At 49.3% G+C, this 25019-nt stretch overlaps 1 protein-coding gene across 6 annotated transcripts in view; it reads right to left on the reverse strand.

Annotated features, from left to right (window-relative positions):
• TET3 (tet methylcytosine dioxygenase 3) overlaps positions 1–25019 on the reverse strand; it is a 161964-nt gene that overhangs the window by 120285 nt on the left and 16660 nt on the right. For 3 of the 6 annotated variants that reach the window (XM_043503189.1, XM_043503188.1, XM_038384727.2), the window contains one exon: positions 6760–6816. In XM_043503189.1, the coding sequence (XP_043359124.1) occupies positions 6760–6816 (57 nt within the window). Of the gene's footprint in view, positions 1–5912; positions 6063–6759; positions 6817–7056; positions 7387–25019 lie in introns of those variants that run through there. The other 3 variants (XM_043503193.1, XM_043503192.1, XM_043503190.1) reach the window with 3 other exon arrangements.

Here is a 25019-nt window from a genome sequence, read left to right on the forward strand (position 1 = left end):
TGACTCATGGGGTGATGCACGCACGAGGCTGTAATGTTTGTAAACCTAAAAAAGCCATGTGCAGGCAGGCAGCGTGATCCGGCCGGGAGCACCGGCTGCCAACTGCACGAGGAGACAGAGTCTCCAGACAGGGAATGAAGGGGCCCTCCACACGGCCTAAAAATAGGCACAAACCACCACTGCATCTCCCGGCGTTTGCTCAGAGCCACAGGCTTGGGAAACCAGCGCAGAAAGAGCCAAGACGGGAGCAGAGAACTACCTCTCAGCAAATTTCAACTCTCCTCGCAGGGGAAAGCATTTAAAGGGGCAAAGTCAGAGCTTCCCCTTCGTCAGAGTAATAAAGACCTTACCAGTTGTGACATCCAGCTACGGTGCATCTGACAGGCAACGATCGGGGATTGGGTTGGGTTGATCTAAAGATCTGCTGTGCTTATGATAATTTATGTTGCAGTTGCACGGACCAGGCTCCCATTGTGCAAGGTGCTGAACAAACGGAGAGCTTGAAAAACAATCACCAGTCACAATTGTTGGCCGTGGGGGGGCAGAAGGTGAGAAAGTGATGATGACCCAAATGAGAAGTCGGCTGGCCGCAGGAGAGAGTCGGGTACAGTCAGAACGGGGAAGGGACGTGTTAATAAGGAACCCAGAGAGGTGACGGCATGTCTGATCAGCAACCAGCAGCGGGGTTTGTAACTACCTTTCAGCCCACACTCACTCTCGCAAGCACAGAGGCACTTAGCTCGTAATTTTTAAGCACATCCATAAAGAGTCCCAGCTTGGCCCATTTCAAACCAAACTGAAACAGCACATCTGTCTGTCTCCACCTGTTGTCTCCTGTCTTCCGTTTAGACTGCCCGCTCTTTGGGCAGGGGCTGTCAGCTCTTTGTTCTGGGTTTGCACAGCACTTAGTGTTACGGGCTTATTGTCCATGACTCCAGCTCCTAGGACCTATGAAGTACAAGCAATAAACAATCATATCTAGCTAGGTAAGTACGTATACGATTGATAGACTTGAAAACCAGAAAGGAGCACTAGTATTATTTATTGGCATTGCAGGAGCACCTGAAAGCCTGAATCCTGGACGATACCACAGTGATGATGCCATTTGACCTTTTCTATAACCCAAGCCAGAGAATTCCACCTAGCAATTCCTGTGTGTGGACCTGGCGCTGTAGCAGCTGAGTGCCTAATAAATATATACACCTCTTGCCCACCTCCCACCCACCTGAAACGCTGCTACTTAGGACATGGCCCACTGAAAGACCTCTGCATGCGATGAACTGCATAGAGCAAGGTTAAATGAAGGGCCAAGTGCAAGCACATCCCCGCAAGACTGGATATGCAGGATGTGCTGCTGTACCCCTCAAGGGAACCAGAACTCTTCACCTCTCAGAACTGGGACAACAAAAAGCCACTGCACACAAATCATCAGATCCAGTGAGTGGGGGCTCGCTCGGTCTCTTAGCTGTCCATCTAAATAGTAGGCATCAACCTTCCTGAATGGCCCTGCAAACTCCACCAGACACACCTAGCTTGTACCATGTTAATTCAGAGATGCGCAGCTCCATGATCTGGCTGGATTTCTTGCTATAAGAGGGTTCGGGACTGACCCAGAGGGACCAGTCTTGCTCCTAAAGAAGTCAATTGCAAAATCCTCTGATGGGAGCAAGTCCTTGCAGCAATCTGGATCACTTAATTCACAGTCTCCCCCCGCCCCACAACATCTGTCCCCAAAGAAGAAACCCACAGCTGTTTCTTTTCATGATTATTTATTTGAAGCAGCACCCGCAATCTCCTGGCTGCTTTCCAGATATACAAGAAAGGGTGTTCCATGTCCTGAGTAGATCACAGTCTGCATGGACAACTGCACGTAACACACAGATGCTGGAGAGAGCTCTCTCTTGCAGAGCACCTGAAATCCAACCGAAAAAGAAATGTAGCAATTCACTAGAAGTGAGGGGACCCATGATCCCACTCTTTATGACATCAGCAGTACATAATTGTGCCTGGCCCCTGGGGAAAAGCCATCCAGACATTATTTCATACCTTACATGCTGCACTGATTGGAGGTACAAGAATGTAGTAGGCAATTAGAACTATTACGATAAACCCGTCTTTTTTTTCTTTTTTTTTTTTTTTCATATGGCTCATTTGGAAATTGAGGTCTCAGTGGTGAACATTTCCCAGCTTGCTGATTTCAGAGCAAAGCCTTGTTTTAATAAGGGAATAATTATACTAAAGGGATGCAGCTGAATTGATCTGCAGAAGGTATATTAAAAAAACCACAGAACTGCCATTTTAGATTAAACAAACAAAAATGCAATATTGTCTCTGCTCAAGGTCTCATTTTGAATACCTTTCAGAAAACAATGCTGACAGCACATTGGGAATCAATGCAGCCAATCTTCTTCCATGCAGAACTGCCATCTGCTAAGCATCCTTCTTGGGTTCCCCAACAGCGTTGGGGATGGGCAAAATGGCAATTTTGGAAAGATCTCTTCCTGGTTACAGCATTTCCAGTAGAACCAATTGATCTAATCTGCAGCAATGGTTGAACTTTGACGGGGAAGGTTCTGTTCTACCATTCGTACAAGCATCGGTAGGGAATATAGATGAGCTGATTAGACCCAGATTTTCCCATCTCCAGCCTCTTCACATCTGATTTCAACTTCCTTTGGATCAGAGCACAGTGAAAAAGCAAGGTTCTTTTCCGATAACATGGATCGGTCAAGTCTCTTCCAGCGAACTCAAAGCACAAATAAGATGAATGTCACAGACAGGGGTATCAATATGCTTTTAAGATTTCGGAGTGAATTTAGGGCATGCAGAAGCAAGGGACTGGCAGGGTGCTGGTCTGAGTCAGAGCGGGCAAGGGCTGTGCAAACCATCCTCACCTCTCCTGAGGCACCTCTGACCTGACAGAAGGTCCCTCTGCTGTGCGGATGCAGCCCGATCCTGTCCCGCAGTCCTGCATATATATAGCTCTGCCATGCCCTTCAATCCCCTCCCTTCTCAACTATTCCAGTTCCTGGCCACTTTATGCAATTCCATTAATGCTAATGCCCCTCAGTTCAACCAGCAGCCTCCCCCATACCATTCCAGCTCTGGGCCTTCCATCCCAACCCGCCCAGCACCCCATTAGTCCAGGCATGGATCTCTCCTGAGCGAAGACGTACGGTGGCATTGAACCATGCCAAACCCTCTGGGGAGGTGGTTACCTAAAGTAACTTCCGCTCATGAATCTGGATTTGAGTGCATGCCCCCGGAAGGGAGCAGGGTGATTCACAAATCCACTGGTGCCATTGCACCCTGGAAATCCCAACCGCCGAGAGATCAATGGAAATGGATGTAGGGTATCCGGCTACCATGCATCCGTGCAAAGAGTAGAGAATATCAGAGCAGAAAAATCATGGTCACAGGCCCTTTTTGGTGGGCTTTGGATTCAAAATGCTGCCCCCAAACCTCGGAATGGCAGGTGTCACCTCGGTGCATGGAACCCACCCCGCCGAGGAACCCAGTGTGGTGTGGTTGGGGCACTTCCATTGCCCAAGGGTTGGCAATTGAGAAGGGAGGCCATGCCCTGCTGAAGAAGGGGACTCAGTTACAGTTCTGGAGAGCGCAGCACAGGGGAGGGAGAGGTGGAAGGGACGTGGGCGCCATGGCTGGAACGGTCCATTCATCACTGTGCCCCTCACAGGAGCTGGAACGGGAAGGGACTGGCCTACGTGCCCACCAGTTGGGATGGATTCCATTCTGCACCCCCCAAAACTCCATCGATGCCAGCTTGGCAGGGGGAGAGGTGAATTTCACCTAGTTAACACAAGTTAAGGGGTTGAATTTGGGGAGGGAAGAAGAGGCCTCCCTCCTTTGCAACACCAGCCCCCCATGTCCTTTGTTGGGGGGAATCTAATTTGCCTGCTATCCCACCCTTTGTAACCCTGCTGCTACAATATCTGCCCCTTGTACCTGCAATGGCGTAGCATTTCACACCGAAAACAAAAGAAAGAAGAGGTCAGGCAGCAGGCCAAGGTATTTTGTTCCCCACCCTCCCCACTCTAAATGCAAACAGCCCCCTCTGGCCTGCCCATTCCCTAATTACCTGTGATAAAGGATCCACATTGGTAAAGCAAACAAACATCATCAGTGCTAATTAGGTGCCACCAAAGACTTAGCACTCCAGTCAGGACTTGTTTGTTTACCTAGCTAGCATGACAACAGCTGCTCCGCTTGGTACCTTCCCTGGCAGAGCCCTGATGCAACCTCCAGCTCACCTCGTTGGCAGGAGACAGAATCTGCAAAAGGTGCACGTATCCAATGGGCCAGACCCTCAGCCAGTGTACACTAGCCATTGACGCTGACACTCACTTACACCAGGCTGGCCCATTGGATGGGATTTTCAAAGGCAGCCAAAGTGAGTTAGGAGCACAAGACCCACTAAAAGTCAATGGGACATGGGCTCCTAACTCACTTAAGTACTTTTGAATAAAGAAATCTCATCCTGTGATGTCAATGGCACAACGCTTGCACAGCCACTGATGTGTGATCCAAATCAGGCCCAGTAAGAACAAAGCAGGAGGACCTGACACATTGTTTGCTAGGTCGCAGCTAACAGCAGCAAGCAGGTTATGGATCCTCTCCCTCTGGACCCCGGGGACAACCTTACTTAACATTGCAAAGTACCACGCCAGTTACACCACCGGGAGCAGTCGCGTTTCCAAGCATTACATTTCCTCTCTGCACAGGACTCCCCAAACTCAGAGATGGTTGTCAGTTACAAAGGGGTATAAGGGAAGCTACTGTAACCAGTGGCCTAATTTCCAAAGGTGCCAGGCACCTGCAACAACCACGGAATTGAAGGTGCTCAGCACTTCGCCACAAGGAGCCTGAGGGCCAGACTTGGATCTTGCGCTGACGTAACAAACAGTGGGCAGATTCCCCATTGCTATGCACTGTGGGCTCTCATTTACCCCAGTGCAACGTGGGCATCAAAGGCCACCAGCTCTGAACAGCAATATTTTATATTGCGAGAACACAAGACATAGGGTACGGCAGGAACACGCACAGCGTTGCTGGAAGCTCCAACTTTAATCAATATCTCCTTACCCCCTCTTTTGAGCTGCTTTGCCCTTAGACGCCATAGTGAAAGTGGCTGCAGAAATACCCAGGATATACATTTAAAAAAAAAAAAAAAAAAAAAAAGGAGTACTAGTGGCACCTTAGAGACTAACAAATTTATCTGAGCATAAGCTTTCATGAGCTACAGCTCACTTCATCGGATGCATACATATCCAGCTGGTCTCCCTTGGCTCCTGGGTGCAACGTAGCCAAATGGCAAACACAGCTGAGGAATGGGAAATGCAATCAGAGAATAAAATAAGCAACGACTGGCCCTTAACTAGTTTCAAAAGTTTAGTTTTGCCGATGCCAATGCAGTTACAATGGTTCACACCAGTGGAGGATCTTGCCTGTTATTTCTAAAGTACAGACTGAATATCAGGAAACCTTCCTATCAGCAAGATCTGTGGAGTGGTCTCCCCAAAGGAATAGTGGAAACCCCATTGCTTGGGACACTTTAAAAAAAAAAACAGACTGGCAAATACAGGAACCATATTGGTCAAGCTGCTGTAACGCTTCAGTGTAAACACTACATACGCCAACAGCAAGGGTCCTCCCGTTGGTGTAGGTAACCCATCTCTCCGAGAGGTGGTAGCTAAGTCAATGGAAGAATTCTTCTGTCAAATCTCGCACAGTTTACACGGGGCATAGGTCAGCTTAACAACGCCACTCAGGGGTGTGGATTTTTCACCCCCCCCGACCGATGGAGTTAAACCAACCTAATTTTCTAGTGTAGACCCAGCCTCAGTCCTGCAAGGTAACGCTCCTGAAACCGCTAATGAAATCAGCTCACTCACCTTCCCTCTTAGCCTCCCTCTTCCCCCATCTCATATTCCCGGAGCATTAGCGTCGAGGCAAGCTGCAGTGCCACGCTCCAAACTTTGTCCCCATAGCAACGCCCACGGTGAGCTACTCCTGGGTATTTTCCCAAGGCACAGGCATCAGATCTGCAGCGGAGTAAAGGACCAGGTCTAAATCTAGAGTAACCCTACTGATTTCAGCTGGGTTGACATCAGCATAACACGGAGTGGAAACTGGCCTTAAACCTCAAGTGACAAAACCTAAGAAACCTTGCCTTCCCCCTCTTCTTCGTAATTGCGTTTTTCCCCAGAAGCAGAGAAACCAAGTTGCGGTTTTGGGTCACGGCAGCTCAGACAGACACTCTGGGTCCACCCTAGTGAGGTATGACAGCTGCCGTCATCATGGTTACATCAGGGTGATGTCATGCCTGCTCAAAGTGGGGGAATCTAGTCTCTCTTGTTAATCTCACCAACCCTATGACTGAACTCAGCAGATCTAGGAGAGAGAGGGGAAAGGCTGCTGCTCCCCGTAAAGACAAGGGGGAAGAGGGGATTGTGGCAATATTTATTTATTTTTGCTTCTGTACCACAAGAGGAGAGGAGATGCTGAAATGCAGTGATTCCTTCCCCCCTTGCAAAAACATTACAGCTTAAAATAATAACAGCAAATGCCTGGATGAAGAGGCATCTGTAATTCAGCAGGGGTAAAGCTGGAGATGCCTGGGTTTTTAAATACCGCAACACATGCTTCGCTATCACTAGTGGTTGGCCAATTCCACCCCCCACCGCAGATTCCCTTCCATGCTTTGTACTCAGTCTTTAAACAAGACAAAAAAAAAGTTACCTTTGTCGCCAGCACTTGCTCCTGCGTCCCACCTTCTTTATTGTCCCTGACTTCCACCTGCAAGAGCAATTTAAAAAAAAAAAAAAAAAAAGGTCAAAATACAATGCAGTTCAGGCCAAGCTACCACAGTTCTCCTGCTACCAGGAAATTGCATGCAGAAAGGGGGGGCATGTTGTGTGTTATTTAAACACCCATGATCTATTACAAAATCCCTATCAAATTCCCTTGGATTGGGGGAGGGCAACTCTCGCATTCAAAGGCCATTGAAACAAAACACAAGGCAGAGCCTATATTTACCTTGTTCTGCTTTTAATTTTCTCTCCTCTCACAGCTTGCCAGCGATCTCCCACCCCCACACAAAAATCCCCCCCCAGCCCTCGTCAGTTCCAGCGAGAATCCAACACTACCCGGCAGCCATCTTGCTTCATTCTCCTTTAAGCTCGGTTACAGACACCCTGGTGCATTCAGGGGCTTTTTTTCTTTCTGCCAGACGCTAGAGTCATTATCATACCGCTGAGCTCCGGCTCGCTTCCCCCCCCCCACCCCGAAGAAACAAACACTGTGGACGTGATATGCATGCCCACTCCCCTGCCCGCCTCAGCGAGGGGGCGGGCGAGCCAATCCTTGCAGGCTTCGCCGTGTGTGTTTGTGTGTGTGTGTGTGTGTACGCGCACGCGTGCGTGTGGAGAGGAGGAGGAAGAGAGGGATGTGGTTTTTCTGCTAGCAATTCGACCGTATCGACTTCTTTCAGGTCACACGAAGCACCAGGCAGCTCTCTCACTCCCTCCCCACCCAAGCCAGCTACAAAAGACAGTCGGGTAGCTGTTGCAGATTTCTAAAGAGCTTGTTTTCATTTGAACCAGCTGAGGGTCTGGCCCAGCAAGGGTGGGCACCTGCTTAAATCAGTTTTACACCTGGCTAACTCCATTGGAGTTACTCGGATTTACACCGCTGCTGAGAAGCAGCAGGAAAGCATAGGAGCATAGCTCCTTCTGCGTTCATCCCAACAGCCGGAGGCAGTGTAAAGAGCCCAAGAAAAGCAATGAACCAAATTCTGACTCCAGTTACGTGAGTATCAGAGACTTTGTTTATAAGTTCTGATTCTGTCCTCGCTAACACTGATCTAATGTTGTCCACACCACTGGAGTCACTCCAGATTTACAGCATCTTAATAATCATCATCCCCAGCTGTTCTATCGCACATTCCATTGGTAGATCTCAAAGCACTTTACAAAGGCGGTGAGTATCATGGTCTCCGTTTTACAGATGGGGAAACTGAGGTATGGGGCAGTGCAGTGACTTGTCCAAGGTCACCAGCAGGCCAGAGTAAAACTGTGATTAAAACCCAGGTCGCTCGAGTCCCAGTCCAGTGCTCTAACCACTAGGCACCCCTCCATCCAACTCTAGGTAACCAAGAGCAGAATTTAGAAAGCCTGACTTCATTCCTGTTTGATAACGGCCAGTCCAGCGGAGTCACTCTGGATTTACCCTTCTGCAATCTACAGCAGAGTTCATAACAATAGTTATCTAGCCATTCACCCTCCCCCGACTCATCGGTGTGGTATATAAATGCCCGCAATATTTGGCCCTTCTGTCTAGCACATTTTTATCCATAGATCTCCCTAATTAATTTTTTTTAATTAAAAGGTTTTAATATATGGCTTAGAGAGTGATGGGAATTTACACATGAAAATGACAGGTTCCCATGCCCAAAAGAGCTCAAAATGCAACTCACTAAGGGGAAGTGTGGCCCAGTGGACTGATCACAGGTCTGGGAGCCAGGAGCTTCTGTGTTATACACCCTGTTCTGATCCAGTCACCCTTTATTAGTATTTATTTGTATCACCATGGCATCTAGGGGCCCCAGTCACAGACTAGGACCCCACTGCGCTAGGTGCTGTACAAAGGAGCTTGCACTTTGGACAATTTTGCTTCATCTCTCCGCCTCTGCCTCCGCCTCTGCCTCCTCCTCCTCCCCACACACAGTTAGGCTTGAAAGGACTCGATTGTTATCAATAAATGCAGGTAAACATCTATTTCCCCGTGCACACATATACCCATGACAAAATATTCCTATTGCTGACCATCAAAATGTGCAAAACAAGCAAAGGAAAACGAGGACTCAGTTTGATTTCAGACTATTTGCTTTGTGCATTCTGATACGGGATGTTGACCATTTGTATTTCAACAATTATAAAGCTTTAACTTTTTTTAATCTCAACCTCAACTTTCGTTAAATAAATCATGTCTGACCCCACCCAACCCGTAATTTCCCACAACTGTGAACATTTAAATAGCTAAAAATAAAATGTTAAAAAATGCTCAAAACCCATAACTTTGAGCAACTGGGAAAATAGGACTTGACAATCGAAAAAAATGCTTTAAAATACACATTGATATTATCCATCAAAATGATTAAAAACAATAAAAATGGAGAATCTACGTCATCCTTCCACAAGGCTTTTCATCCACAGACCTCGAAGGCAGGTCAGTATCATCACCCCCACTTTAAAGATGGGGGAAACTGAGGCACAGATGGGGAAGCGACTTGCCCAAGGTCACACAATAAATCAGCGACGGAGCCAGGATTAGAACCTCGACTCTCAAGCCAGTGCCCTACCCACTAGGATATGCTGCCTCTCACCTAGGCAGTGTGGATACCAATGACTGCAGATTCCATCCAGACCCCCTGATTACAGGAAAGCAGAATAAAAGATGTCCAAGTCCTGTACAAACCCATTGCATCACGCAGACTGCACTATGCCTGTGGGGGAATCATCTCTGTACCCAATGACTTCATCCCCAAAGCGTCTCCATGTACACTACCTGGTAGCCTTCGTGTGCCCGGTCTGTGGCTATGGAAAGTTCTTCCTCTTTGCTAGATTACAGAAACAATATTTACCGGGTTTAATCACCATTAGGCTCTAATCAGACACATTAGCACCTTCAAATCTACAGCCAGGTTGGGTACCCTTGACAAGTGTCACGTCTGCGAATGGCTCAACACCACTAATGCTTCCGAGCTGATACCAGGCTACCTAAAGACCCTTGTAAATGCAAAGCACTGGGTGGCTATGCCTCTGGTCTCCCCCATTCCTTGTAACAACTTTCCCTGCCTCCAGGACTTTCAGAGCAGGTCCCCCGGGTTCAAGGAAGTGAATTTACCCTTCCCTGACCCAGAGAGGCCTGGGGATGAGCGGGGAATTCACCCCTAGGGTGGTAAATGTCAACTGCTCTTTAATTCCCACTCTAGGCTGCTATACTTAAAAAGGTCCCTGGGGTGGAGCCTGGAGTAGTGGGCAGGCCCGAGTCTCCCCACCCCCATCCTCACCCAACACTGGGGAAGTGACTATGCCCTGAGAGAAGGGAATTTAGACAGGCCCAGGGAAGGGACTGTATGTGGAAGCTTTGCACGCTGAGGGGATGTGCATCCTCCAGCTGGCCGGGCCATTTCCCTCTTTCAGCCGCTGTCAGCTGCTTTCTGGGCAACGCTAAATCCCTCACACCCCATGTCCTGGTGGAAAACAGTCTCACCCTCCCTTCTGTCATCTTGGAAAATGGCATCCCTCTGGTCCCACCACCACTTTGGCAACAACAAAGGCCGATGGAGACTTCATAAAAGCTCTTGATCATGGCTTGCTTTGCAGACACCAACACAAAGCTGGGGGAACCCCGCTGTGTCTCCGCAAGCTGGACTCCAACCGTGGCCACTTTGGAGGGTGTCTGAGGCTCCGCTTAACGCTACATGAGGCCAAAAACACCCCGGAATCGTGAGGATGTTTGGGCTCAGAAACTGGATTTCTAACTCAATTTACTGGAGCGACCGGAAGTGAATTTATCCCAGTGTATCCCTCTAGCCACAGCGCCAATGCTGGCAACTGGGGAGCAGCTGGTGGAAACTGGAAACTGACACACTAAAGGGTTCATGCAGTGTAGAATATTAGGCTGCGACTGGAGCTCTAGGACCCTGCAAGATGGGAGGGTTCAGCTGAGTCCCAAATGACTACACAACAATTAAACAGCCCCTTAGCCCGACTCAGCTGACCTGGGCAAGCCATGGGTGTCTAATTGCAGTGTAGACATAGCCTCAAGCAACCGTCCCTGGGGGCCCTTGCTGACAGCTCTGGCTGATGCCTAAGATAGTGATGGTGGGGGGGGGCGGCGTTGGGTGTTTATAGCACATTTCCGGAGCTGGCAGGTTCCTGGAATGGCACTAATGCTCCTTGACTTGTGGGTGCATGAGAAGGGGAGAGGGTTTAAAAAACAAAAACAAATACAACTGGATAGGAATTTTGTGCTCATGAAGTTTACAAGATCAACAGTCCTGGAAACTCGGTCCTCCCTGCATATCAACAGAACTGATACTACACAGATAGTCACGTGTATGTGTGTCTGTGTCAGCCTGGCCAGCCACCAAGCCTCACCCCTGACCCCCAGATCACAAAGAGAGTTTAGTGTCCACGGCTCTCACTCAGTCCTTGGACTCTTGGAGAAACCTGACCCACCAAATTCATTTCACACAGGCTTCTGACAGGAACATATTCCTCTTGCCAGCTACCCTGGCTGGCTCCAAACCATTGAGCAATACTGGCAAACTGTGACAAGTTCCAGTGGCCACATTTTCAAAAGGAAGTTGGAAAACTGGAAAGGGTGCAGAGAAGAGCCACACAAATGATCAGATGGCTGGAGAAAATGCCCTACAGTGCGAGACTCAGAGAGCCCAATCTAATAAAGAAGATGATCAAGCGGTGACTTAGGGCGTATAAGTACCTCAGTGGGCAAAAAAATACCAGATGTTAAAGGGCTCTTTAATCTAGATGAGAAAGGCAGAATAAGCTGCAATGGCTGGAAGTTGAAGCCAGCCAAATTAGAAATAAGGCATAATTTCTAACAGTGGAACACTCTACCAAGGCAAGTGGTGGATTCTCCTTCTTAAGCCTGGGTGCCTTATTGGAAGATTTGCTTTAGCCAAACACAAGTTACTGGGCTCAGTACAGCGATAACTAGGTGAAATTCTATGGCCTGTGTTATCTAGGAGGCCAGACTAGATCCTCTAATGGTCCGTTGCAGGCTTAATCTACAAATGTCTGAGGAGTGCTGGAAGGCTCTGTAAACCATTCACTGGTTACCCTGGGCTTGTATTTTCTCCATTAGACAGTATGCCAGCAACATTTGGGAACGTAAGTTTGTAGAAATCCTGCTCCACTGCTATCATTAGAAACTACAGGTTTCTGGAACATCATTTTACAGTGAGCTGACCAGAGGAAGAAGTAGAGGCATCAAGAGGTTCTGAGCCTGGAGAGAACATGCAGCTGTTTCTGGAACAGAGGGGATTTTTCCTGGGTGAGCTGGGAAATTGAAAATGGATGAAATAGAGACTTTAGTCTTCACATCTGTCCCATAGCCAATATGAGAGCAGGCAACGAACCAGGAGAACAAATCCACAGAACAGTCTCAAAGCACTTGATAAACACCTCACTTTACAACAGACCTAACAGAGTAGGTATTCCACCCATTTTGCAGATGAGGAAAACTGACACACAGAGAAGTGACTTTGCCTAAGTAGGAAGGTGAGTGGCATAGCTCAGGACAGAAATCAGGAGACCCGACCCCCAGTCCCCATCACCATTGAATACATCCGATGAAGTGAGCAGTAGCTCACAAAAGCTTATGCTCAAATACATTTGTTAGTCTCTAAGGTGCCACAAGTACTCCTTTTCTTTTTGCCAGTACAGACTAACACGGCTGCTACTCTGAAATCTAATCACTAGACACCACTCCAGACTCTGGAGTAGAATCCAGGAGTCCTGAACCAGTCATCTGCTCTAAACACGAGACCGCGCTGCCCCAATAAATGAGTGGCTACATTTTGCTGGTAACTGACGTGATCCCTGTAGCTTTGTGAAGTTTGCTGGCAAGTTGAGAGTTTAGGATAAAGGGCCCTTTACAGTAGAAATGTCAGCCATCCACAGGGTATTATTTGTTCCCTGCAATCTAGAGAGCTGGTTATCAAGAGCGTTTTCCGGGGTTTAGCATAGGGCAGCTGAGAGTCAGGACTCCTGGGTACTATTCTCAGTTCTGGAATGGGAGGGGTTCCAGTGGTTAGAGCATGGGGGACAGAACCCCGAAGTCCTGACTGTCTCCCCTCCCCACTATAACCCTCGAGTACCTCTTCCCTCCCAGGAGTAGAATCCAGGACTCCTGCATCCCCTGCTCTAACCAGCACACACACTTCCCTCTCCGAGCTGTGGGTACAACCCAGGAGTCCTGACTCTGGGAGGGAAGTGGGTCTAGTACTAACCCCTCCTTCTTCAGAGCCGCTCCCTGCCTACCATTTCTTGAGCAAAGGGGGAAACAGCACTCACCATCGACGATTTACTACTATGGCCGACTGCGATGATTGGGAACAGAGCAAAAGGGATGGCGACCCCAGGCTCAGATTTAAGCTGCTGACGTCCTTGAACAGACTAAGGTCGTCCCAAGACTCACGCAAAGGGAGGTCAGAGACATTCATTGTGGGTCTGGTAAAGGGCTTTGGGAAGCCAAGGACGAAAGGCCCCGTGTAAGTGTGACAGAGCAGCAGCACAAAGCCATCAGAGCGCTGGCGAGAGGTCAGCTGGCCTGGGCACCAGACAGTTCCAGCTCACGCCCGGCCACACGAAGAACAGAAAAGGGCACTGAGCCACTGTGGGTGGTTTTTCTTTCCCTGAACTTTGCAGCCACTGGGCTCTGCTTCACCTGCTCCTCAAGACGCTCTGCATCCGAACACGCGTAGGGCCCTGGGGAAAAGGAGTCCTCTGAACCACCCTAGCCCATGGGGATTGTTTTAGTCAGCCACTAGCTCCTATCACCAGAGTCACTCCTCACAATGCACACAACCCATCCAGCCAATGCCTGCAGAACAGATTCCTCTAAGTGAAGGCACCCAGAGCGGGCTTTTAAATCACCCTTTCCAGAGAGGAAGGCCAGCTTGGCAACCAAGACACTGACCTGGAAGTCAGGACACCAGAGGCTCAGACTCCTTGGGCAAGTCACTTAGGCTTGGTCTGCAATACCAGCTTCTGTTGGAATAACAACGTTGCTGAGCGACTTCCCATTGGTAAAGGTAGCGTCTTCAGTAAGCACTACAGCGGCACAGCTGCAGCGCTGTAAATGTAGACAAGCCCTTAATCTCTTTGGATTTCAGGTCCCCACTTGTAAAATGTGGACAAGGACACTTCCTTTCCCCCACCCTTTGTCTGTTTTGTCTCTTTAGAGTGCAAGCTCTTCCAGGCAGAACTGTCTCCTACCCAGTGTCTCCGCAGTGTCCAGCGCAACAGGCCCCTGATCTTGGTTAGGGAACTACCATAATACAAATCGGCTTGAAACTGAGCAGATTTGGTAACGTGATGGAAGAGCCACTCATCTCCAGAAGGGGCACGTTAAGTTACATTTCACCCTGCACAGAACACTATTCACTGCACCAGCATGTGAGTCATGGGATCGGAGTTCCTCCCCCAGCTTGGCCATTGATTTGGTGCACAAGTTACCTCCCCTCCCTGTGCCTCGGTCTCTAGTCTGTAACATTGACTCACCTTTGTAAAGTTCTTGGAGAGGCTCAAATCAAAAGAGGCCATAAGCGCTGAACGTTAGTAGTCTCACACCTCTGGACACACACAAGGATTGAATTCAGGCGATGGCTCGGTGAAAGTTTCATCACTCAAAGCCACACAAAACTTTTTAGGGGTCACTACTGATGCAGATCGCAGCCCTGGGCCGGCCAGGAGTCTAGGGAGGGTTCGTGCTTGGAGATCAAAACCACATGGGAACTCACAGGGTTTTCATGAAAAGCTGCCATTTCTGAAGTGTTCGGCTCAGAGCTTTGGCAGGCATATCAAAAGCTGACAGGCTGAGTCAAGCATGCTGGGGGCACAGACCCAACCACCACGCTATCCACAGCAGGTCTCCAAACAAGAGAGGGGACTGAGCCTGCAAGGGTGACTGCAGATCTTCCCCAAAGCTCTGGGAAGTCCAGATCCTGGGTACTAGTTCAACCTGTTATAGGCATGTCGTCCGACTATTAACAACTCAGATCTAGATGCAAGGTTTGTAGGTGTCTGGATCAGGGGGGATCGGTTTTGGGCCCACATCCAGGCAGAAGGCTGCAGCAGGAACTTCCTAGGAGCACCCGGACAGCACCTATGTTTGTGTGCATTTGCATGCATCAACATAATGCCTGACTCAGAGAATGCCGTATTGTTCCTACCCACTGTGCATAAGTAATTCTGTGCACTGGTGGTTCTGTATAAACAGCAGATGTTAAATACATTGCATTGTATTAAAAAAATGCACAAGCAAAAACAACATGCCCAGACTCATAATATTTGCCCAGGCTTGTATCGTCCTCGATAAAGCTGAAGGAATTGTTTGCGGGTTGAACTCTGCAGCAATACCATCTGCAGTCAACAGAACACAAGTTTATATGTATCTTTTGCACATGCAGGTGCAATTCCTATTGAAGCAAATGGGAGGCAGACCTACTGTAGTTAGAGAGGGTGTGTTTATACAGTGCCTGGCACAACGGGGCCCTGGTCCATAACTGGGACTCCTAAGTACTATGGTAATTTAAATAATATCACATATCTGCTAGCGGCTGCTTTGCTTTGCGTGACACAGTGCGCCTGAGAGCCCCTATTACATAAGAGGATCCCAAAAACACGGAGCAAAATCTGGATTGCAAGTGCCCCTACATGTGAGGGCACAAGGATCTGGAGGGTTCAGAACAGTCTATTACAGGGTTAGGAGCATGCTGTGAAATTCAGATCTGGAATCTGTCATACCCTGCTTCACCAAAGTTTCGGGGGTGTTGGTACCAAGGGTTTGTCTCTAACCACTGCTCTGTTTGGTCTCACCCCAAGAAGGTTAGCCCTGGCCCTAGTTACAGGGGAAGGCCAGGCATGTTTCAAGAGACTTTCCAAGCTGTATTTGCCCCTCTGCCTGCACTCTGAGTGCCCAGAATGTAGGTCAAGAGCAAGGATCTCTGCCCCTCCCAGGTCAGAATTGATCAGACTAAAGGACAAGTAGTTCTTGCTTGGATGTAAAATCTGCCCCTCCATTGAGCCATATGCACTGAAAACCCATTCATTTTAAAAGGACCTGAATCCATACAAACATTGCCTAGTAAACCTGTGGAACTCACTGCCACATGAGCTTACGGAGGGCAAGAGCTTAACAAGGTCCTTAAAAGGACTGTGCATTTATATGGATAACAAAAGCATCCACAGTTACAACAGCATGGACTAAACAGAACCAACTAATCTGGTAGGGCTATAAACCCCATGCAGCAGGGCATAAGCCAAGGTCTAACTACTACTGGCCAGGAAAAATCCTTCCCTGCAGGCAGGTTATCCCTTCACTGCCTGATGCAGGGTCTCTTGCACCTTTCTCTGAAGAAGCTGGTGCTGGCTCCTGTCAGAGACAAGATACCAGATAACAGGTGAACACAGGTCTGAGCCAGCGTGGCAATCCTTAGGTTCCTCTTTGGCCAGCTGCATGGCCCTCTGTGTTCCCAAGGCTTCTGCGTGCTGACCAGGGAGTTTACCATTAACCAGCCTCTCAGCATAGCCAAGCCACTCTCATTAGAATGACAAAGGCTGTAGGGCAATAACAGTGAAAATGGATGGTGGTGAATGGGTCAGCGGGCACCGTGTCTCTTGGGAAGGGAGTGTTTCTTTGGGAGCAGGCCAGAGATCATCCTGCTGTGATCCCAAAAGTAGCCGGGCTTCACCTTTTCCCCCTAATCAATAACGACCTCCCAAACAAAAAGCTATTCCCTTTCTCTAGGAGCGCTTCACAATACACCCGCAGCTGAAAAGCCCCCTCTCCCTTTGGAATGAGAGGCAAAGAAAGAGCATGCATTGACCAATGTCCCCACTTCAGCTCCTAAAGATCCATTACGGCTGGCACAAGGTTTACCCTCTCTGAAAGAACACAGGGCTTCTGCAAAGCAGGCAAATTAAGGCAGAGGTTTCAGCCTATTGTACCCGGGCAGGGCTGCAGGTACCACTCATCCAGTTGTGCCCAACTCCGGCAAGCTTGCCCTTTGTGGCATGCAAGGCTGGTTGCTCCTAGGAGGTCCAGGGTCATGGACACATGAAGGGATAGAGAGACATATACGGCCCTTGAGTGGCTGCACTCATGTAGATAGCGTGTGGATCCTGATCAGAACTTCCCCCAAAGTTCTGGGCAGACCGGATCCAAGGGACCGGCTCGGCTCATCACAGGCAAAGGGGCTAGCTACAAACGTTTAACGTTTAAACCCCTTTGCCCCATATGCTTGAGTGGCAACTCAGCGTTCTACCCCACAGCGCCCAGCTTCTCACATGGCCATATCCCTCCTCTGGCTGGGCTCAATTAAGTCCAACAGGATCAGCGCTTAGATGGGGAAACCTTCCTGGGAGTACCCAGGTGCAGCAGGCAGTGGGGTGGGATTCAGCAGGCGGCATTTGTCCCTCTGTATCACAGCCTGATGCTGGCTGCAGGAGAGGCTGTGTTCGTGGAGAGCCCTGTGACGGCCACAGGCTAACATGGGGAAGCCCTGGCAGGCTTGTTACAGACCCCGTGGCACCTTTCTCAAGCCCTCCACTCACGCTTTTCACAGAGCCACAGACAGAGGAAGTGACTTGCCCTAGGTTGGTGGCAGAACCGGGACTAGAACCCTGGTCTTTCATGTGACAGCCTGGCACCCTAACCACACACAGCCTTTCTATGTCAGCAAGATTTCCCACAGCGTACAGACCAGCTGGGGCCACTGCACTCAGCTCCCTGAAACTTCCTGGTAGTTTCCCTTGTATTCCTGTCCCCTGTAGCACTATCGGGGCAGAGAGCTGCTGCATCTCCCCCGAGAGGGTAAAGGAAGTGAGACAGAAGTGCTAGCTCATTGCTGGTTCTTCAAGCAGCGGGCCGGCCACTGAACACACTCCCCTGCGGCAGACAGCATCTCACTAAGGCATCTGTCCCATCCGATGGACCAAGGACAGCAGCAGAGGAAATTCCTCCATAGCACTGCAGTCAGCTCTAACTCGATCCCAAAATCCAAGGGTGTGTCATCCACAGTGGAATCCTGAAAGCAGTTCACCAAAAGGCAGCATGTGACAGTAGGTAGAGCAGGTGAAAGGGAGCCAGGATTCCTGGACATATTCCCAGCTCTGCCACTGACTTGGTGGGTGACCCTTGGTCAAATTACTCCCACCCCACCCCCGGTCTATGCCTATACTGACACAGGGTTGCAAGGCCTGTGTGGTGAAAACCTATAAAGCACTTGGGATATCTGTGGGTGAAAGCTGTCTATGGCTATTATTATTTTGGTTGTTGTAACATTGCACAACGCTGGTTGTGCAACTTGCCGTGGGAGTTGCATCAATTCGCAATGACATGGCATAACAATGCAGCATCAAGCCCAGGCAGAGACGCTCCCTGACAGCGCAACCCAGCCCCACAGGACAAACACCTGATGGGGACAGCACTCCCCCACGTATTAGTATTGGGGGCACGAGACCATGCTCTCCATCTATGCCTCCACCTCAGCCAAGGCAAATGGCTCTCTGTAGGCAGAGGTCTGAACTGAGCCGCTTATATCAAGCTTAAATCAAGCTTAACGTTAGGGATACTGATGAACTGTCCTGCCACAGCTGAAGAAATGGCTCATCTAGGGTTAGACCCCATTTTTGAAGGCAACCAGCGTGGGACTCTGCACAGAAAGGCATCAGAGAGGACAGTGCATCTGACCACGTGTGACCCCTTTGCAGTTGCAGCAGGGCAGGTGGGTGGGTCGGAAGCCAACTTCCAGGGGCGCAATTCATTTCTGCGGTGTTCCTTGTCTTTACACGCAGCGATATAAACCACCGCCGATTAAACCGTTCATCCACCCCACCTGCGAGCAACGCAAGAGTTGGCCGGCCAGGTTCAGACCCCAGACAGCTAGGTGGTGTCAATCCAGAGTAGGAATACGTGGGCCAGATTCAGAGCTCAAGCAGGTTAACATAAATACTAAGTAGCACAGTCTAAATCAGTGGAGTGGCATCAATTAACTGGGATCAGAATCGGCTGCCCATCCCCCACCAGCACTGTTGCTGCTTTCCAACTGCCAGCCATCCAGGGTAACATCCGTCAGCGCTAGTAGCACATTGTCCAGCCACTGGGTTCCCATCCCTCATCCCGGCTTTGTGTACAAGCTACCTCTGTGCTATCAGCCCCCCTCCATCCCTCTTGGAACCAGTCTTGAGCCAACTGTGAAGCTCACATCCACCCGGAGGAGCCTAGGAAAACTCTCATAGGAGGAGAGAATGAAATGACTGGGATGGTTTGCAGGAGATGAATAAGAGGAGACATGATCATCATCAAGGAAAATCTCATGGGACGTAGTCTCCTTGCAGTTCAAGCAGTGCCCAGATCACCACCAGTCAGCGGGGACATGATAAAAGTACACAAACGAACAAGGCGATGTATTCAACTAAATTGAAAAGGTGGCCAGTTCATACCGGAAAAACGGAAAAAACAGTTTTCACTCTGTGAAATTAACCTGTGGAACTCACTGTCACAGGACGTCACAAAGGCCAAGAATTTAGCAAAATTCAAAGAGGGACCGGATGTTTGTGTGGACAAAGAGAATATCCAGAGTTAGAATGGTTAGCGCTAACAGAGTGAAACCGCACGCTTCAGGGTTTAAATCAAATTTCTGTTGGGGATTGGGAAGAGCCTCAGGTAAAGCAGGTTGCCTTCCTATGAAGCATCTGATGCTAGCCAACATCAGAGACAGGATACTGGACTAGCTGAACCATGGGTCTGATCCAAAATGGCAATCCCTGTGTCCCTATGCAATCAAGAGAGGCAAAGAACACAGTATTCACCCTATATATGCCGTCCAGCTCTTCCAAGCAAAGATCTTCGCTAGCCACTTGGCTCTGGGAATCTGTCCCAATGAGATGCATTAGCACAAAAGGCTCAAACCACAGGAAGCATTCAGATGCTTTCGTTCATCCCACTGACCTGGGCTGCTAATATCCAGAGAGACTTAATTAAGCAAATATAGTTGAAAGAAAGACAGAAAGAAAGACATCACTGCATTTTATTCTGGAGTGACACATTCTATTGTTTACACACACACACCGATTTTCTGCAAAGTCATTTTTAGCTGATAACATCACAGCCTACATTTGAAATATCTTCACTATAGGCATGGTAACAGCCCTTGCACTTGCGGGCTGAGCATCGTTCTACATTAGCCAGGGACGTCAGCAGCAAAAAAGGAGGGAGGGAGGGATTCAGCAGGCAGAAGAATGAGGGGATAGGTCCCCTCTGCAGGGGGTGTACACAGGCAGAGGACAGCTGCAGGAGATGTCAGAGGTGAGGCAGAGAGGCTGATCCTGCCTGGAGCTGCTGAGGAGGCCGATCTTGTGCAGGCCTGTGGGGACACCAAGAGAGCCGCGAGCAGACCAAACCCCCAGTAGGTTGCAAGTTGGAGAGAGCGACTCGGTGGGGGCAGGAACATATCCTCCACCAAGGAAGGGTCCTATGCAGCACTCCCGGGGGCAAGGAGCCATCTAAGCAATGGGATGGGGGTACCCAGAGTCCGCACAGCTGAGGGCTGTAGCAGCATCTGCCTCAGGAGCCCATGCCATCAAAACAGAGCAGACAGCAGTGGCCTTTTCCTTAACACAGCAGTTCAAGAAACCAAGACTACAAGGCTCATCAGGTCCTGCTCCAGTTCAGTAGACAGGTAAGGATCTAGCTAGCTACAATCCTGACCTGGCCCCCCATTACCAGAGTAGCTCAACACCTCACAGTTTTTAATGTATGTATCCTCAACACCCCTAGGAGAGAGGGCAGAGCTATTATCCCATTTTACAGATGGGCAACTGTAGCACAGAGGGACTACGTGACTTGGATAAGGTCATATAAAGAGTCTGTGGCAGAGCAGGGAATTAACCCTGCATCTTCTGAGGCTAGTGCCCCAATGGGTAAACTAACACTCTCACCACTGACCCATCCTCCTTCGCCCCAAACACCAACATCCCCCTGCGGCACCCCCTCTAAACACGCTCCCTAGAGTTCCAAGCAGACACCAAGAGCCGGGCCAGGAGGAAAGCAAGAGCAAAGTACTGCTCCTTAGCAGCTGTGCAGGCAGAGGCCAGTGGAGACCCCTCCAATACATCAGCCTCAGCCAATGAGATTTCATAGCTAGCTTCACATTGGCAACTCAAACCACTCGCGCAAGCTAGTAAGCAGCAGATTCAGGGCTGCCCTGGCAAGGGCATTCGAGTCCCCCTTCTGCACAAGTGCCTGCAAAAAGACCCAAGCCTAAAGAAATAACATCCAGCAGGCTCTCAGGAGGGCTGACAAATTTAGTAACTTTTTTTTTAAATCATTAGTGCTTTAAACGAGATTCTCTCTAATCCCAACAGCGTTTGGCACAGAGAGAGATTCACACCAGAGCTTGAATCTCCTGACAGTGGTACAGAATCCTTCCGTCGACCCAGTTCCTATCTCTCGCAGAGGTGGATTTGCTACAGCGATGGAAGAACACCTGCCGTCGGCTGCAGCACTGCGAGTGCAGATGTAGCCTTACTCCGACACCCCTGGTAGCACTTTACACCCAGTTTGCCATGGAGGTAAGTGGCAGCACATGGCGCAGGAGACTGGGAAGTTTAGGCCCACAAAGCGCAGAGCTACTCTGAAAAGCAATTCAGTGTAAGTGGCAAGGTGGGTTCCTGGAGTCTACGATGTAGGTCAGTTTGCAAGTAAAAAGGATCTGGAGGGGCATCCCCTCTGCTCCCCCAACCTGCCAGCTCTGCAAACTCACAATGGCTCTGAGACTCCGGCGGAGGGGGGAGGGAGTGAACTTTTCAAAAATACTCAAGCAATTGAAGTGCTTAAGTCCCAATGACCTGGATGGTTTTGACGATGTCTCCCGGGTGTCTTTCCGCCTTGCACATTGTCACTAGCGATATGGGTTCCGTGGGCCTTAGGCACAGTTTTACAGCTGCGCTGCCATAAGTGGAATGACTGCACTCGGCAAACTGCTGCCGATGCACCAGGAGGAGAATTGAGCCCCCAGAGCTAGGCTGGCTCACTGGGCTAGCAGGCAGGCAGGACTGTCACAATGAAAAGCCACCTGTTCCTGGCACTAGAGCGAGCAGTTCTCACTCCAGTACACCCAGGGGACGGGGAGATCAGATGAGGGATCAGGTGCTGTTTGTCCACCACTTTGCCAAACAGATTTGCACTTTAAAAAATTGGCCAAGATTGGGGAAGGGAGGGGAGTGACTAGCAATGTTAAGCACCCAACATCAGATACCTTTAAAGGCATCCCAATTTTCAGAACCTACTGAGCACCTCAGAAAGATTCAGACTCCTTTTAAAAGCATCTCAAGTTGAGTACAAAACAAAACAAGAAACACCAAGGCACTCAATCACTAGTTGTCTGGCAATTATTTCTACCTTGACAGCAGCCCTTTAAAGGTTTGTGTGGGTTAGTTATAGATATCAAATAATGAACCTTCATCCCCCTCCACTCTGAAGTCTTTGATACTCTCAAAGCCCTTTCTTCCTGAAAGGGTAAATCTTTTCCCACACAAGCTAGCCCAAGGAAGAGATTAGGTGCTCAGAGCAGCAGAGAGAGAAATACAGTAGAGAGCTTCAAGCCTGCAATCGCCTCTCATTAATAGAAAAGAATATATTTCTCTCACGGACAGTCTAGCCAAAGGAGCAATCTGGCATTCTAAGGGAAGGCTTTATGAGGGAGGAGACACAAAACTGGTAAAACGCTTGTGTGGCAACGAAGAAAGGAGAACAAATAAGATTCAGGGATGAAATTAAACCCTGCAAAAGGGAGATTTCATCAGCGGCTGGGGGGGAGGGGATTAACCTCTTGACTGCTTTATCTGCAGATCTAAAAATGGGTGATCAGCACAGGGTGGGTTTCCAATGCAGTTGTTTTCCAAGCTGTAATTTTAAACCTGGTCAGTTTCTCCCTTCACCATCTTCAGTATAATTTGCCTGTTTTCCCCAATGTTGAATGGAAGTTTTTACCACGTTTTTCAGTGTCGGTAATGAGCCGTTAACAAGACATCGATTACTTGTGCAAATTAATGGAAGTCGGCAGCATGAGAAGTTTCAGAGGAGGCTGCTTCTTGCCCCGTCCATGCAGCTACGTTAAATCACTGAGCTTGTAGCGCCAGTTCTGAATGGCTTGGACACGCGCCCTCTCCAGCAGCGGGGAACTGTCTAGGGCTGAAAACACTTACTCCTGCGAGGAACGCAGCTGAGTTCAACAGGGTTACATCCGATGAAGTGAGCTGTAGCTCACGAAAGCTCATGCGCAAATAAATTTGTCAGTCTCTAAGGTGCCACAAGTCCTCCTGTTCTTTTTGCGGATACAGACGAACACGGCTGCTACTCTGAAACATGCCTGAAATGGGCATCTCTAAGATTCCAAACTTGGTACATGTCATTAACGCCAGGCCAAAGGGAGTGCAAAGGGCTACCATCTCTGATTAGGCAGTGTTTCACTCCTGAATTGTCTGCTGTAAACCCTGGGAGAAGGGCAACACAAAACCAGGCCCTGAGTATTTGCAGAACATAAGAACGGCCATACTGGGTCAGACCAAAAGTCCATCTAGCTCAGTGCCCCAGAGGGAATGAACAGAACAGGGAATCATCAAGTGATCCAGGCCTTTTGGAGCCCAACTGGCAAATGCCACATGCTTCCTAGGTGAGCTTGGGCAACTGCCTCAGAGCCAAAGGTCTGTCTCAATGGAAATAAGACTTCCTTTCTCCCACCCTTGGTCTGTCTTTTCTTTTTAGACTGCAAGCCACAGAATAGGGCCCCAAAACTGATCGGGACCACTAGACATTACCGTAATTCATATAATAAGTTAGTGATGATTGGCTTAGGGTCACTAACAGCGTTCAAGGGTCCGAGTCTGTGGCAAGTGAAAGACCAGTCCAGACCCAAAGCGAAGCAAGTCTTCGGGGCGATGGCTCTTGGCTGCACACTGCAGCAGGACTCAAAGGGTTACGGAAGCATTTGCAGCCTCATCTGCATGTCTATACAGATCAGGGAGGGAGGGCTGGCAAGGGGATAATTAGCCCAACCAGATTCAAGCTGCCTTGAGTCACAGACAGGGACAGACAGATGCCAGATGAGAAACCTGGGATGAGTGCCTCCAATTTTCAGAGGGCTGGTAATGGGCTGACGACTGGGGACAACTTGTGACTAGAAAGGAGTTGCAGGTCTCCACACAGAGCATGGAAAAATTAACCTTTGACAGGAATGAAGCATCCCAGCGCTACTAAAATCTTAAATATCGGCTCCAAAGCCCTTCTCCCTTCACTCAGCCACGAGCTCAGTTATTCTTGGCCAGACGATCCCCTCCCCAACCCTTTACCTCTTTCAGGGGAGCTACAGAACTCTCACGGTCGTGAGCAGTTTCTGCCTTGCAGTCATTAGAGATCATTATTATTATCATCTGTATATCATGGTGCCCAGGAGCTCTAGTCATGAACCAGGACTCCACTGCACTAGGTGCTGCATGCACACAGAACAAAAAGACAGTCCCTGCCCCAAGGAGATCAGGGATGACCCACATTTCTGAATCTGCAGCCAATCACCCCATTCCACCGAGAATGAAAGGGTTAAAAGGAAAAGTGTTTTCCTGGTCACTGTGGAGCAAGGTTATGGATTGCCCCCATATGAAGCCTTCCGACCTATAGCTTCCCCAGTAGCTCTTTCTCTCCTCCTCACCATGCCCAGAGAAGGATGGCGAGAGGGATACAGAAGCATTGGCATGGTATTGTTGTAACTGACCGCGGCTCTGTAACTCATGCCTGTGACTCAGGAGAGGAGGCAAAATGCTGTTCTCGATGAGAGCGCAAGGACCTAACCAGGCGGCTAGATTCCCGCACATCCACAAAACCGCTTCCAATTCTGAGCAGCTCAGAACTCATCGAGTCACGTAAGCCATTAAACAGCTCAAACTTCATAGCTCCAGCTGTGGCGCGCAGCCATTCCCCCTCTGGTGGCTAAAGCTCATAGGCTAAGCAAAGACAGGCCTGGCTGGTTCAAGAACTGGGCCAGATGCCCCAAGATGTAGGAGGTGCCACTTTTCAGAGGTGATCCCAAGCCACGACCACTTGTGTGCTTTAAAGGTCTGGTGGCACTTGTCACAAGAGCGCAGGGAAGTTATACCCAGAGGCAGCGTGGCCTAGTGGATGGAGCACAA

Source organism: Dermochelys coriacea, chromosome 26, assembly GCF_009764565.3.
Source record: "Dermochelys coriacea isolate rDerCor1 chromosome 26, rDerCor1.pri.v4, whole genome shotgun sequence".
Taxonomy (NCBI): domain Eukaryota; kingdom Metazoa; phylum Chordata; order Testudines; family Dermochelyidae; genus Dermochelys; species Dermochelys coriacea.